The sequence below is a fragment of the Saccoglossus kowalevskii genome, chromosome 1 (assembly GCF_978046115.1).
Source record: "Saccoglossus kowalevskii chromosome 1, keSacKowa6.1, whole genome shotgun sequence".
NCBI lineage: Eukaryota > Metazoa > Hemichordata > Enteropneusta > Harrimaniidae > Saccoglossus > Saccoglossus kowalevskii.
Genome location: NC_140641.1, coordinates 31,819,692 through 31,836,527, shown reverse-complemented (window position 1 = coordinate 31,836,527; position 16,836 = coordinate 31,819,692). Strand labels below are relative to the sequence as shown.

The 16,836-nt window shown below is 39.4% G+C and overlaps 1 protein-coding gene across 2 annotated transcripts in view; it reads left to right on the top strand.

Annotated features, from left to right (window-relative positions):
• Positions 1-16,836, top strand: part of LOC102810149 (RING finger protein 141-like) — a 20,643-nt gene extending 3,807 nt beyond the window's left edge. Inside the window, exons 2-6 of one of the 2 annotated variants that reach the window (XM_006812568.3) lie at positions 1,467-1,600; positions 2,083-2,191; positions 2,574-2,749; positions 4,986-5,096; positions 13,574-16,836. In XM_006812568.3, the coding sequence (XP_006812631.1) occupies positions 1,467-1,600; positions 2,083-2,191; positions 2,574-2,749; positions 4,986-5,096; positions 13,574-13,736 (693 nt within the window). In that variant the 3' untranslated portion in view covers positions 13,737-16,836. The remainder of the gene's footprint in view (positions 1-1,466; positions 1,601-2,082; positions 2,192-2,573; positions 2,750-4,985; positions 5,097-13,573) is intronic. The other variant, XM_006812569.3, reaches the window with a different exon arrangement.

The following is a 16,836-nucleotide window of genomic DNA, read 5'->3' as shown; positions in this document are numbered from 1 at the left end:
ACCGATGACCAAAAATGTCCCTCAGGGAGCTATGATTCCACAGCTATATCTTAGATATATATAACTAAGTTTCTGGAATGAATTGGTGATTTTATTTTAGGATTCAATATCTGTCATGATTTTTTGTTGGTCTAAATGATATTTAGGGCAAAGTAGTAAAAAAATGTAATTCATCTTCAATCTCATTTAGCGAGCATTGTTTTCAAAATCTATTTTCTAAGGGAGTCTTTGGCTGCATGGGTATGCCTTCCTTTCTTAATTGCTAAATTGTGGTTCCAAATTTAAATATGTTATTGACATACCATTATTTCAACTGAGCGTTGGTATGGTACTGTAATATATATTTTATGAAATCAACAGCATGCTTTTTGCATGCAAACACTGGTTACCCTCTAAGAATGATCTCAGGTGAATGTGTATTATATCTAATTGATGGTGGGAATTGCCAAGCTAGTTTATACAATTGTGAACAAATAACACTGACTGTGAAGTACCGGTACGCCTTCAAGAAGTGTCATTGATGGAATATTTTATTTTTCAATTTATTTCAATTTTAATTAGTTGTATTGCAGTACTCCAGTTATAATTAAAATATATATACATTTTTTTATTTCATTGCTAAGAATGAGTCAGTGCCATCTTGCCTTATGTTCACGCTCTGTTTTCTCCACACCGAGTGTGCATCGTAGCAAAACAGTGCGGTTCAGTCAGCAGTTTTTTTGGAGGTACTCCTTCTGAGGTACTTCCTTTATGACTATTGGTAACAGTAAGACGTGGTAGGATAAAATTGATCTTACAGATGGGATGGGCAAGTGTGCACCCGGGGGGGGGGGGGGGGGGGGGGGGGGTCTGAACTTTTTTACTCTCACAAACTGCGAGGGGACTGACCTCTGCAGAGGAGAGTTTCGCCCTCAATGTAAAACCACCGAACCCGTGGCCACATATCCCTGTCGCACACAGATTGCACCGACTTGAAAGCAGTGGGTAACCGACCCCTGGACACTCCATGTAGTGGTACACAGTTACAAAATACTGCTGCTATCTCCGCCTTCCCTGCCCCCCTCTGTTGGGGGGGGGGGGGCTGCCTGGGAATCCCCTCAAGCCAAGGCAGTCCAACAGGAGGTAGACAGTTTGCTTGCAAAGGGCGCACTACACAGGGAAGAAGACCCAGCAACAAGTCCACGCTTCTACTAACACGTGTTTGTAGTTCCAAAGGCTACAGGTGGCTGGCGTCCATGCTACTGGATTTGTACATTACCGGTACTTAGATTGTTCGTCTTGCATCAAGGAGGTTCTGGGTTCAATTGTCCAGTACTGACTATTTACCCAGCAGTATTGATCAGAGTACCGGTACAGTCTACCCTGCCTTCTGAACATGTACATGTTTAGAAAGATTGTCTAGCAGAACAATTTTGAAAAAAGTACTACTACTATTGTGTACTAATATTTGCTTGCCATACTTGCAGCGCATCACTAAGGTAATGGGACAAGCTCACACCACAGTTCATGAGAATCTCTTGAAGTATGGTGGAATACTTGGACAGTTGACAGTTCTTAGGTATCAAGATTTTCTGCATGCAATATGTGAACTCAATGAAATGTAAGTTTAAGTATGCAACCTGTTGCCATAGTAATATGATCATATGGCTTCCTGGGAAAAATAAACTATTTTTAGCTGAGGTGGTTAATATTGATTTGTTCTCCTTAGCCAATTATTAATTTGTTTACTCAATTCACAAACTGAAAAAAGAATATCATCCTAAAAAAATCACAAATCACATATACGTTAATAGAGCAATATGTTTTGCAGTTGATTTAATATATTATCTTTCTGTGGGTGACATTATAAATATGTTTTTGAATAATGATGATTTCATCAGAACTATATATATAATATGCTTTGAGATATTGCAATAACAACATCCCGTGTCATATTGTATTAATTTAAGCATGGAAAATACGTTTAGTTTGGTCATATATTTTGGTTGATGGATTATAAGTTTTACATAGAAGTTATTCACCAAGCAATTCTCTCTGCTGTTATAACTCTAGATTTTTCAAAATAACCTTTTGTTCTGATAGAGCTGGTACATTGCATGATTCTCAAGGTAAGAAGTTACAGTTTGAAGTAAAAAGAGGAACCGACAATACAGTGTTGTGGAAAAGCACAGTGAGGGTTAGATGTAAAAAAGTAAGCAGTCATTTGATTTTGATTATTATATATCGCGGGCATCGTCTTAGAAACCGCAATCTTTTTATCAATTTCTCTTCCTTAGTGCATTGTTTATGATTTTGTCCTACTGTCAAAAGCAGATGCGACACAATCATTTTCACAAGGGGTATGCATGTACCTGGTAGTATGTTAATCCCCATTTCTAATTATTGTTATGATAATTTATCTGTATAGTTTATTCAAAATTGTTGTTTAGTTTGCCACTACTATAGACTCTTCTGATGTTTTCATAACAAATACGACTGGCATTGTATCTGCAAAGGAAACTGATAAGGAAAGTTAATTTCACTATTTTAATGCAAATTTTATTATTTTATAAACTTATTTGCTTCCTCTGCAGTTGAATAATGAAAATCAGGTGGAACTTACACGCATTATGAATTTACATCAGTTTGTACAACTTTACAATTCAATAACACGGTGTGTCACATCATCACACGATGAGGAAAGTCAAGCACAGGAAGGCACATCACAAATGCTAACAGGACCTTTAGAAGCATCAGCCATATTAAAAACGTAAATATTTTATAAGATTATCATTATAAAGACATGTAGTCGACTGGTCTGGTTGTACAGTTACATTTACTGTAAAAGTTCCATTAATTATTTAATTTGTCCACCTCTATTTCTCAGAATTTATTTTCTTTTACCCTTGCAAAATCAACCATTTTTCATTCTCTCATCTTCAAAGGTTGTATTGGAAGTGAACTTATTCTGTTTGAAGTAGATGAACATTTTGTGCCTGAAAGATGACTTTTTTTTAGAAAAAAACATACTAGGGTTTACGATAGAGGTATAATAATATACTGTGAAATACTTTATTTTCGCTTGGAATTATTTGCTATTTCTGCTGAAGGAGAGACTCGGTGAAAATAAAAATTCAGCGAATATACCTTTTTTCCTATATTTTACATTAAACTCACCTAAAATCAGTGAAAATAAATTCCATGCAAAATACCCAAAAATTCTTTTCAGCAAAAATAAAGTATTTTCATCTTGGCTATCCATAGCTTTCAGCAGACAGTGTGTTCAACAAAGTTCAACAAAACTGATTGACATTTGGAAGAAGTGTGAGTGAAATAACTTGTATGAAATATAAAGCTTGTAACTGTCATCTGTCAAAACACGTGTTTATTACATGCCAATCATTAACAAGAAAACAAATTTATAATAAATTACTGTGGAGAAAAGTGAGCTCTGTCATCCTGAATGTTGATTGGTTAATCATAATGACCTAGCTGGTCGATGATCAGCTATCAATCAACTCAGTTGAGTAATGGCAGGCATGTTAACACATCTATCGTCATTATTAAGATCATCATGATTAGAATTCTGAGAAAAGCAACAGCTATGTAGGGATATTACTGGGATAGCAGTGAATTTTTAGCTCCGCTGTCGACTTTGTCGAGCGGAGCTTATCATATGAGTGATTGTCCGTCGTCGTCCGTCCGTCGTCCGTCGTCCGTGTCAATGTTTTACTTTTTCGACTTCTTCTTGAAAACTACAAGCCTGAATGCTTTGATACTTGGTGTATATGTACCTTGGGTAGACCTCTCTTAGGTTTGTTCATTTCATGTTGATATCTTCAATTCTCTAATTTTGGTGAATATTTTTGTCATTTTTGGTAAAAAGTGATATTTTCAACGTCTTGTTAAAAACCGCAAGTGCAATTGCTTTGATATTACATATATAGGTACTACATGTGGACCTCTCTCAGATTTGTTCATTTTGTAATGATATCTTTAATTCTCTAATTTTGGTGAATATTTTTGTCATTTTTGGTAAAAAGTGATATTTTCGACTTCTTGTTAAAAACCGCAAGTGCAATTGCTTTGATATTACATATATAGGTACTGCATGTGGATCTCTCTCAGATTTGTTCATTTTGTAATGATATTTTTAATTCTCTAATTTTGGTGAATATTTTTGGTAAAAAGTGATATTTTCGACTTCTTGTTAAAAACCGCAAGTGCAATTGCTTTGATATTACATATATAGGTACTACATGTGGACCTCTCTCAGAATTGTTCATTTTGTAATGATATCTTTAATTCTCTAATTTTGGTGAATATTTTTGTAATTTTTGGTAAAAAGTGATATTTTCGACTTCTTGTTAAAAACCACAAGTCCGATTGCTTTGATATTACATATATAGGTACTACATGTGGACCTCTCTCAGATTTGTTCATTTCATGATGATGTCTTCAATTCTCTAATTTTCGTGAATATTTTTGTAATTTTTGGTAAAAAGTGATATTTTTGACTTCTTGTTAAAAACCAATAGTTCAATTGCTTTGATATTACATATTTAGATACTACATGTAGACCTTTCTCAGATTTGTTCATTTCGTGATGATATCTTGGATTCTATAATTTTGGTGAATATTTTTGTCATATTTGGTAAAAAGTGATATTTTCGACTTCTTGTTAAAAACCAAAAGTTCAATTGCTTTGATATTACATATATAGATACTACATGTAGACCTTTCTCAGATTTGTTCATTTCGTGATGATATCTTCAATTCTCTAATTTTGGTGAATATTTTGGTCATTTTTGGTAGAAAGTGATATTTTCGACTTCTTGTTAAAAACTGTAAGTCCGATTGCTTTGATACTATACATACATGTATTGTTCATTTTCTGATGATGTCTTCAGTTCTTTAATTGAAATGTGCATTTCTAACAGCGAAGCTATCTCAGCCGATAGGCTGCTTGTTGTATTATTTATTTCATTTTATTTGTTTGTTGACAGTATTGGTGGATTTGAAAGTGACATATCTGAGTGTTGTATATGTATGGATGCCAGGACGGATATCATACTCACATGTAATCACATGTACTGTGAGAAATGCATTGACAAATGGTATGTACCCATACACAGTCTGGCACACTTAGTAGGTTACTGATTTTGTTTGTTTTTCTCCTTGAATTTTGTGTGTCTGACAGTACATTTTGTCATATTCCATGTTTAGGGCTACATCAGAGAGCTTTATGATCATCTCCACAATACTGTGTTCTATCCTGTCAAACCTTTATTAAAGGAAACATCAACCCAAACAACATAATAATCCCTAAAAAAAAGCTCCACAAATGTAGGAGAATGCAACCTACAGTATTTTTATATCACTTTTCATTCTCTAGATATTCAACATACTTTACCCATAATCCCTTGCTTGAAAATCAAGATGGCTGATTACATAATACTGATGAAAAGTTGAATATCTAGAAAATGAAAAGTGATATAAAAAAACTGTAAATTGCAATTCACTACGTTCAATTACCCACCATAGACTCCGGTCAGTCAAAATGACTATTTTGAACTGTAGGCATTAATCAGCGATTCTGCTGGTGACGGAGAGATAGAATCTAGGTCAGGGGAAGCCCCATGACCTCAAGATTCTTTTACCCCTTACGTCACAAACCCACGTGACCGAGGCCACATGGCAATGCCATAGGTAGCCGTCCATCACTCTTCAATTCTCTACGCCTCGTCGGGGAATGATTCTGAGCGGCTCTGCCTGGCTTTGTTGCTTTTTCCTGTCCGGGTTTCTAGTGTGGGTCGTCGCCGCAACCGCGGCATCCGATATTCTAGCTGGTAGGATAAGTTTTTCTTGTCTTTTTACCCTTGTGTCGTTTTCCCCTTTGTGTGTTATGCTTTTCCACAACAAAGAAATCAAACCCGGCGCCACTACGTAGTCACATGTTGATCTCATGGCGGCACCTTTTACAACTGTAATTCGTTTCCCTCATGCATGTTGTGTTTTATTTTCAATGTATTTAGCAATATATAGATGTAATGACAGCATCAGGGCTCGCTGCCGTTTTCTTTCCGGTCTCCTCGTGTTTCGAATCGACCGTGCAGTGGTTATATTCAGATTTTACCAGCATAGAACCCGCATCCGAGATACTTTGTCGTACCTACGTGCGGGTTTCGGGGTTTTTGCATGGAAGCGTGTTTTTTTCTCTGGAGTTCTGAGGCCTAAGTTTTTCTTTCAGAGCCATCAAATCGCTTAGACTGACTGCGTCACAGCAAGGTCGCGCGTCCAGTAAACAAATCGGTTAAAGTGAGTTGCGTGTTTTGCATGAGTGGAAAGTCCTCACGCTCGGCTACCGGTACTTCATGTACCGGGGCGTCGAGTAAGAGGCCCGACGGCGGAGGTACCGATATTTTTCTCGGTCTCCCCCGCTGATCGGAGGGCATCCTCACAGTCTGTGTTTTCAGGCGGTGTTTTACCCGATTTTACCGGCTGCAGCGAGGCTGTGCCCCTGGAGGCTTTCCTCCTATGGGGCCCGTTGCGGGTCTCTTTGTGAGCCCTTCCTCGCACGGCGCCGGGTTTGCCTCCGAGTTGAGGGCTTTGGTCGAAGGACTGTCGAGGCAATTGCGTCCCTGGCAGGCCGGGTAGATCAGACGCAGTCAGAGCGAGCTGTCTCCACTGTGTCCCCTCGGTGGGCAAGCAGGAAGAGACACGAAAGCATGTTTGCATTCAAACACGTCTCTTCCGGGGAACCCCCGTTCCCAGGCACGGCTCTCCCACTATTTTGGGGGGTGACCGAGGCTCAGGCTAATTGCACCGGTCCTTCTCTGGATCCTCGGGCACTGAATGCCAACGGGGTGCTGGCAGCCAAGTCTTCGATTTCAGGGCAGGGCACACGTTGACCCCCCCTACTTTCAGCCAGCTAGGGTTCGTCACGCAGTAACGGTACAACGGTAATAAATTTTTCTTTGTGTCTGGTCCCAGCTGTGGGTTTTGACTCCTTTCTTACCGACCCACGGGCGTCCCCAGAGGTAACTGACCCTGTCATGAGACGCACAGTCGAACACGCTCCCTCTCACATATTTAAAGTGAAAGGAGATGCAGTTCGCTCGCATCGGATACAGTCGGTACTCCGGGCGGTTCCTCAGAGTCTTCCATCTGTTTGGGGTGAGGCGGAGTATCATTGATCCCAGTGATACGATGTATATACCCCCACCCTTGATCCTAAAGCGACCATCTAAGGTTGCTTCAACGCTTATGGGATCACAGGCGTCGGGATCCAAAGCAACCCCGTCGGCAAGTCTCTCCCTGTCCGCCTGAGTGCGGAGTGGGGCGCAGAGCACGCAAACGGTGTTGATGGGCGGCGTTGGTCAGCCGCGGAGGATGTAATGCTTAGGGCCCCCGGGTGGGGATAACATTAGGCAACACTTCCCACTGAACCAAACGCTACCCGGTCGGTGTGGTTTCGGGATCAGACCCCGTAGCGTGGGATGAGACCAAAACGCCCCCAACCGGATTCCAAGGCTCCTTTCCCAGACCCCGGTACCACGAAGTTGGCAAACCAGGCAAAGGGGGATAGCCGCGTTCCATGGGTGTCTTTGCCAATTGAAGACGACCCATCCAGCCCTGAGGGCAGAGTTGCTTGAGCACATTATTATGCGTGACCAGCACTCTGGAGACCTTGGAGGCAGAACGCACCAGCCTCCTAGACCAGGCGACATTTTTACTGGTGGGCCACCGCACATCTACATGCGACACCCCCTAGTGTCGCCTGGCTCTCTTGGCCAGGGCCACTACCGTGCTACGAGACGCGGCCTTAGACGCACATGTTTTCACCGACAAGCTGAGCCGGGGTACGTCCCCACCTCAGTGACGCAGACTGGACATCCTCCACCCTCTTTTGTTCAGGGAATGGTGGGTACAGTCTCGGAGCTTCGTAGTGCAATGAACCAGAGGGTTCAGATCGAATCCACGTGTTCGGTGAATGGCCAGGTCACAACTTAGTGACTACTTCAGGCCTTGGGGAACTCACCTCATGGGGGAAGGGAGCACCCCCCTCCCCTCGCAACTGCCGAACACATGGCCAAATATTCCTGTCGTACACAGACTGCGCCGGTGTAGTCCGGTTTGGAGACGGCGGGTGACCGACCCCTGGACCTTCCCAGGTGGTGACATCCGTTTACGGGATACCGCTGAAATCTCCATTTCCCCCGTCAGTGTCTCCCCTGTTGGGCACTGCCAGGGGACTCCCGCAAGGCGGAAGCAATCAGACAGGAAGTAGCAGTTTGCTGGGGAAAGACGCCATACACAGGGTACGTCAGCCGGAACTAAGGCCAGGCTTCTACCCAAATGTGTTTGTAGTACCAAATCTACAAGTGGCAGGCATCCAGTTTTGGACCTAGGCAGACTGAATCAGTGCGTGCTCCTCGATCGGTTCCACATGGAGACACCATTCAGGGTTCTTCTCTCCATCCACCGTTTTGACTGGCTAGCCCCGCTAGACTTAAGCGGGGCCTACCTGCATGTACCGATGCACCCAGAGAGTTGCCATCTCCTTCGAATCGCCCAGCTGGGCCAAGTATTCGAATTTCGGGTGCCCCCCGTTCGGGTTAGGCACAGCGCCCTACGTGTTCACCAGAGTGATGAAACAGATTTGTTTGCTGACCCAGCCCGAACGACCGCAGGGGCCTCTGCGCATAGGCGATAAGTCAGTCTCGGCATTTTTGCGTGCAGATTGTCAGTTCCACTAGCACTTCCTGGAAGCTCCCAGGTTTCGCTTCTGTCGACCTACGCCCTCATGCGAACTGTTTCGGTCCTACTTCAAGCTTATCACCCCCGAATTCGGCTTGGGTCTAGCTTTCTCTGGCACACCGAACCCTGTCACCACAGCAGCATTGGCTTCTTGCTTCTGGGACAGCACAGGCGAGGTAAGACACCACCCTTCTTGGGTCTTAACTTAGGTTTTTGGGTTTGTTTTTCATCCCGGACTGGGGAAAAGTCTTTCATCATTCTCCTTTTTTTTCTGTTTGCTCGAAAAAACCCGCCACCTATCGGTGTCTGACAAAATAGTCATTTTGACTGACCGGAGTCTATGGTGGGTAATTGAACGTAGTGAATTTAGGCAAGGGTTCTCTGAACCCGCCTATTCACATAGTTCATACCCACCATAGACTCCAGGTCCCCCCCAACCTCCCCACTCTTTCCGTCGCGTTGGTCTAAGTCCTCGAAGCGGAGAGAAAGGAACCAGAGTGATGGACGGCTACCTATGGCGTTGCCTTGTGGCCTCGGTAAAGTGGGTTCGTGACGTAAGGGGTAAAAGAATCTTGAGGTCATGGGGCTTCCCCTGACCTGGATTCTATCTCTCCGTCACCGACAGAATCGCTGATTAATGCCTACAGTTCAAAATAGTCATTTTGACTGACCGGAGTCTATGGTGGGTATGAACTATGTGAATAGGCGGGTTCGGAGAACCCTTGCCTAATTCTCCTACATTTGTGGAGCTTTTTCTTTAAAGGTCGTTATGTTGTTTGGATTGATGTTTCCTTTAATCATGGGTCCCCCGAAGTTGCATCAGTTAATAATGAATGAATTGTGGCCAGTGGATTTAGTCTTCCCATTGAGGCTGTAGCACACGCACACACAGTTGGGCAGGTTAACCATTTTTGGTGTTCAACCCTGGTAGGATTTGATTTTTGCGTCTACTGAACATAATGACAACTACTATGCTCCTGGTGAAAGGCTCTTTTTGTTACCTGTAACACACTGAGCTGTGAAAACTTCCTAACTGTCACTGTCACAGTTGATCTTTCTTCTGAGGAGGCCTTTGAATGGTCAACATTTATGGTAGCACTTTGAGAATGGTCACATGATGAAACAAGCTTTTCTTCATTTGGGGTGGGGGTGTGGGCTGGTTGTATGTAAGACGAAATAATTATTATATGCATTTCTACCTGCTTGCAATTAAAGAGGAAATTTAGGTTCTTCTGAGGTGCCTAGCGCCCTCAGGAACTCAACTATAGTAATAGCGAATCTGACCATAGAGGGTGTATAATCTGCCCACTATTGTTTTCAAAACTTGTATGTCACTGTGCGACAGGAAGCCTGCCAAGTGATATTCCATCACTTGTGTAGGCTAGTTGTGTAACAAATAAAAAAAAAAAAACTACAATCAACAAAGCTAGTGATTAACACGCCGGCTACTTTGAGTGACGGTCGTGAATCGGCAAGTTGTACATACATGTAGTGTTACCAATTTAATTGAAACTTTTATGCAATCAGCATGTCGTTACTGAAGTTCATCATCTCTACAAAGCGTAAGAGTACCGTTGCTTCCATTAAAGGGAATACTGTGCCGACACCGAAGAAATCCAGAGTGGAAAGTAACGACAAACCATCATCTCCACTTTGAACTTTCGCAATGAGTGGATCACTGGTCGCGAATCAGGGTTGTACTTTCGCCAAGGTGATGGAATGTATTGCAAGTTATGTCAGAAGTTTAATATGTTGCCGAATGAGCATGACACATGGAATAAAACACCATGTAAATGACTGAGATTAGGCAGCATCAAAGACCATGAGCAGACGGCAGCACACCACAAAGCTATGAGACGGGAACTGACTTCTATTTCTAGTCAAAATATTGCCGAGGTTATACAGCCGGAAGTAAACAATGACGCCATAACATCCGCTTTTCAAGTGCTGTATTTTTAAGAAAAGCGAAGAATCTCCTAACACAGCTTGATCAATCCGTGAAAGATTATCATCACGTCAGTAAAAATGACCAGCATTCTTTTGTCTGTACTTGAGGGTGAAACCATCAACATACTCAAGAAGTCAGATTTTTTTATTGATCATGCTCGACGAAACAACTGATGTCATTGTCAACGAACAATTAACTTTAAATTGCAGATATATCACACCAGATGGCAATTTAACAGTCAAGTTCTTAAAAATGATTGAACCCCCGAAGCTCAATGACAACAACAATCAGAGAGTAACACAAACTGAAACAATAACACAACACACTACATCGTACTTGGAAGAAAAGGGACTAGATTATAACAGACTTGTTGGTATTGGAACAGACAGTGCAGCCGTGATGACGGGAAAACGAGCCGGTGTGATGAAACGTCTATAAGAGTTAGCAACGAAAGAGATTGGCATTCATTGTTGTGCCCACATGCTACAATTGGCATTGTCACAGGCAGCAAACGCAGTCCCCTACGTCAAGCAGTTTATCTAGATTTTGAGACAGTTTTATGACTATTTCAACAACAGTCAAACTGCATTGCACGAAAAGGAATTAAAACCATCATCGACAAGTTGGCTGAGTATTGAGATGTGTATGACCAGACTAAAAAACACATTTATCAGCGTGTTATTAAGCTTGGATAGAGATGGCGAAAAGTGGTGTGATGCTAAGGCTGTTGGTTTAAAAAACTTGATGACATCATGGAAGTTCGTTGCTCGTGCTACAATGTTACTACTTTGCAACTTGCTCCCAAATGTCAATAAGCTTTCATGAGCCTTCCAATCTAGCGAGTTGAACTCATTGAAGCCATTGATTGCATCGATATAGGCCATGGAATCCAGTGATGGTGAAAATTTGGAATAGTTACCAGTATTTATAAACAAGCTTTGAGATGCAGACATCACTATAAATAAACACGCTGATTTTTTTCAACGCAACATCAGAAGCAAGTATATATCCGTTTTAGTCAACAACATCGAGCAATGCTTTCTCGAAGAAAACACCAGAATTCTCGCCCACTTTATTATTTTTGACCCACACATTCTCACCAATGCTGATCTTGCTAACCTACAGAAATGATGAAATACGAGTGCTGTATCATCATTTTTTTCTCATTGAAAACCAGTCAGACAAAACAGTAGACTCCGTCAACGAGTGTCCCAACTTCAAAAAATATACAGAAGACGAAATTTTGAAATAACCACAGTTAGATTCAGGAGTTATTGTCCATCGTTATGTTCCACGCAATCCTGCAAGCTGCATTCCCAGTCATCGCCAAACTTGCCAAGATTTACCTCATCCTTCCCTGTCACACAGCAGATTCGTAAAGAACATTATCACAGCTGAAATTAATCAAGACAATACCACGTAATCGTCTCAGTCAAAGAAGTCTGGATAGTCTTGTGCGCATCGCCATCAACTATTCAGCTGCTGTTAAATTGTGGGCTGAGATGAAAAAATGCTGTAGTAATTTATACACGTGTCTTATCACAGACTGTATCCAGTGAACCACTTAAATTCTGGACTCTTGTAAATATTTTTCAGGCATTTTCAACAATTTAATGAAACTGATTTTACCGCAAATGTTTCTTTTTTCCTGGTTGGACTATTACTAAAAAAAGTAAATACAAAAAAAAAATACCCCCTTTATTTTTTCTGCTATTTATTGAATGTAAGCACAACCAGTCAGCTCACTCACTGTATTTCTAATACCAACGTTTCTACTAAAATAAATAAAGCAATAAGTTGACATATTTTCTTTGTCTGCATTTATCTGACCATAACCAGCCAACAGAACTGTATTTTAAAAATCTCATAGTTTTTGTTATTTAATAAAAAATAAATAACACAATGATATGACACATTTCTTCTGTAGCTTGTATCTTCTGTACAAAAACAGTACTCAACAGCCAAAACAATCTGGGCATTTAAAGAGTGTTTGAAACCTTATGAATATTAATTAGCTCATAAATATTAATGAGCAACCAGCACTCTCAATAAGCTGGGCAGATTCCTGTTGACTTTTACACCATAAATGTTGTTGGTATGTACCTAATATTTATATTATAATAATATTTACTTTCTGAGTGAGGTGCTTGACTAAATGCCCATCCCCTTTAAAAACATGATTTTGTAGGCAAGGTATCCTGGGTACTAAATCGGACGTGTGCGGTAATACTCTTTTTGCTCTATTAAGTAACAAGAAGATCACGCATCTGCAAATGACTTAGGCGTGGCTTTTGTCAAAATGATCCTGCATACAATAAATGAAATTATTTTGTGTGATTCTTTTAGCAGTGTACTTCTAATAGAACAAATACGTTATGGTCAAGGTTAAATACAGATTCCTTCGGTCCTTGTTGAAATATGAATGTGTGTGACTTGTATAACAACAAACTTCTGTCTTTTATTGTACTGAGGCAACATTTAACTTCTATTATCTCATTCATTTTCACAATTGTATGTTTTTTTACCATTTTAATGAATTGCATTCATCTCAAGGATAAATCTACCACCCATGTCTTCTTTATTAAACTCTTGTATTATTGTGCTTTATATAGTTCATTGTTAGGTCCAGGTATCCTACAGTGAGTTGTATTCAGCAGTACTCCACAATGGATGTGCGTGTGCAAACAACATTTTTCCTATTTAATTCTTATTTCACTGTTTTCAAATCAATGCAAGTTTGATGTACTTTTAAATTCCTATTCAGATGGAGGAAATAGACTTTCAGGATTTAAATGGCAATCAAAAAAGCAAATTCAAAATGCAACACAGATACAGACCTTTTTGATGCTTCGTTTCTTTTTCATTGACATTATTTGTTGATTGCAGGAATGTGAATCATCATCAGTGTCCAATATGCCGACAAGAGATTAAAAACAAAGAAGAGCCGTGGGTGCTGCCCGAAAAACCTGATGACGAGGAAGTGGCAAAGTACTTGATTGGGGTAGCTGATAAAATGGGACATCAGGAACCTAATGTTAGACCAGTTTAACAGAACATGCTGCCTGAGTGTCTTAATTCTCACACCTCACGCCAAATAACAATAATCTTTTACAGTGACGTGTCTGTGAATCTTGCAGTTCATAAGTCATGTGTAATTTATCAGATTACTGCTTTTAATTGCCTTTGTGGTACTAGGTGCATACAAGCAAGCAAACAGCACTGGAAACAAAAATCAGTTTTCTGAATGAATACATGCATGTTACGAAAATATCACCATGTGTGTACTCATTTGACACCACAAAGGTAAATGTTTGCTCAGTATTGCATGTATACACACATAAAAAACGAGAAGACATGGTCTTTTTGACAAAGTGCAAATGGCTAAGACAAGTGTTATTTGAGGTATGTGTTGGGATTAAAATTGGTACTGTAAAAATAATAGGTCAAAAAATGAAACTTAAAATGGGGGGGGGGGTTAAAGGCGCAGAATATGGTGCAACTAGGGGGTACACAATGTTTTATTTCGGGATGTGCGTCTGCTCATTGATATGGCACAAAATACCAATTTTGATCCCCACACATACATCGTTATTTTAATACAGTTAGAATGCTTGTGTGTTCTCTATCACTGGTTACTATCGGGATTTAGGACCCTTCTTCATTTCCTTCTGTTATTATTCACTACATTATTCTCATCTCTTGTATTACTTACTCCGAATTTAAATTTGAAAACTAATCAGTGCTGGCTGATTATGACAGGGGAATATATTATTGAGAGTGTTTTCAAAACACTCAAATATTCAAGTATATATTTTAAGGTAGTTTACATTACATTTACATATATTTTGTTCTCAGTTTGCTGCTTTTAAGATGCTCTATGTCTGTTGAATCAGGTGTCTTTCACAAATATTGTTAACTTCCTATATAATAAGCAGTTCCGTAGTAATTTTTCTTCCAAAACAAGTTTGACTAAAATATTCAAAACTTTTAGTCAAAATAATTACGACCAAAGTCAACACTGGAACTTAAATTTTAAATGTTCTTTCAAGTAAGCCAGCAAAATATCTAGCTTAGTAATAGATTGAAGTGCAGGTGCAGTTATGTTTTATCATTTACTAAATATGGCTATCACGCTCTTAGTGGACAGAATAATATTTTTCCTTAAATATTCTATTTCCTCATATCTCAATATTGTCTAAACATACAATCAGCCACTGATGTGTTAAAAGTGTGTTTAATATGGATACCATGCGACTCGTGCAATGTGTGTACAAAACATTATTTACATGGAAATTTGTCGTGTCGTGCCACATTCAATATGGTCCAATGCTACGAATATTGTTTGCAAAAAAATTGCTGACTGGTGCTTTAAGGCCAAAAAAAAAAAACTTATGTTGCCCTCAAGTCGGTAAATTGAAAATTTGGGTCAGTCGGTCAGATTTTTTTTTTCAAGCGACGTGACTTTGCTAAATTTAATAGTTGATCCAGCTTTTGCTGTCATGCACACAGCAAACGTGTTTGCCATGTTCGATGACAAACTCGGAAGTGAGAATACTGACAGCGATAAAACAACATGCAAAAGCCGTTGTTTTGTTTGTGATGTAAACGGATGAGAGTTTTAATATAAAATGTCATGTTTTGTAAATTCAATAAAATTTTGTGCATTTCAAGTATTAAAAATTATATTTACTACAACAAACGTATTGTTTTTGATTCAAAATAATGTTTTAATTTAATTAAGAAAATGCTTGGTGCGGCGATATTTTTAATATTGTGCACCAACTATCCGTCGAATCGCAAATGTCAAAATGGCCTAAAATGCAAAAGACATCAATGTTTGTTCTTCAGACTACATAGTATTCGGAACATGTCAGAGAAATACAAATCAACCCGGGTTTCAAAGTCATCATTTATCCCCCCGGGGATCCTGGGGATCAAACAACGGTCCGGGATCGTTAATTTTTAGAGGAAACACTTTTTTACTGCTTAAAATGGTGAGTTTTTATTTGGGCATATTAAAGAAAAAAAACAAAAAAACAGCAACCCGATATTTTCATATTTTTCGGTCGGTCGCTGAGGGCAACAAAACAATTCTTTTTTGGCCTAACTGTTTAATTTTCCTTACTAGGAATTTTGATGATTTGACGATTTTACAGCATTCATGAAGACAAATTTTTGAGAGTCTAACACTGTGTTGTAGGACCCACAGAAAAATGTTCACTGCTATAAAATTTCATGATTTTCACTTACTCTTGTACATTTTTCTTTTGTGAAATTAAAGCAATTTACAGTATCAGTTCATGTGTTAGATAGATACTGTAAAACATGTTGAAAAAGCGGCATGCAATTTTAGCGAATTGTGGTAAAATGACGTAATAGCGAAATGTTGATTTAGCAAATCTCTCTTGTCATTGTTGATTTCTTTGTTTGGCGGTCATTTTGAATTGATAATAAAGTCATTAGCAACATCTTGAATTAGCGAATCAGTTCTCTCGCTAAATTCAGGAAAAAGACATGCTCGCAAAAAAGACATGTTTTACAGTAGTTATGGCTGGTTATGACGCACACGTCATATCATACATATACACATTTGTTTTTGTTTCATTATCTAATTCAAAATTGCTGAATGACCAAATCAAAACTCTGCATTTCTGCCATTCTGGAATCGAATCTCAGTTGTGCTTAGGCATTCAAAGTTTGTATGTCCATTGAACATAATTAGGCTTTGATGTCTTTCTTTTTAGATTGGATTTAAAATGGCCGATTGACAACCATTTCATTTTAATGAATGCTGTTCTATCTCAGGCATGCATTGACTGTTCACATTCAAACTAAATTTATACATGCATCACACATGATTTATATGCACATACATATGTTTCATGATCCAATTCAAGATGGCTGAATAGCGAACATTTTAGTGCTGTGTCATTCTTAATGACTTGTTACTTTGTGATGTATGTACATTAACAACAATTACTGTATTGTTTGTCAGTGTTTTAATTCATAATTATTGACTTTGTCTATTATGTTTATATGGGATATAAATAATTATAATGTGTAAATTACATCTCCATATATCTTTCTATACACTGTATATTATACAGATTTTTATTAAAAAAATAACTGCTTGTGTATTATAATCAAAA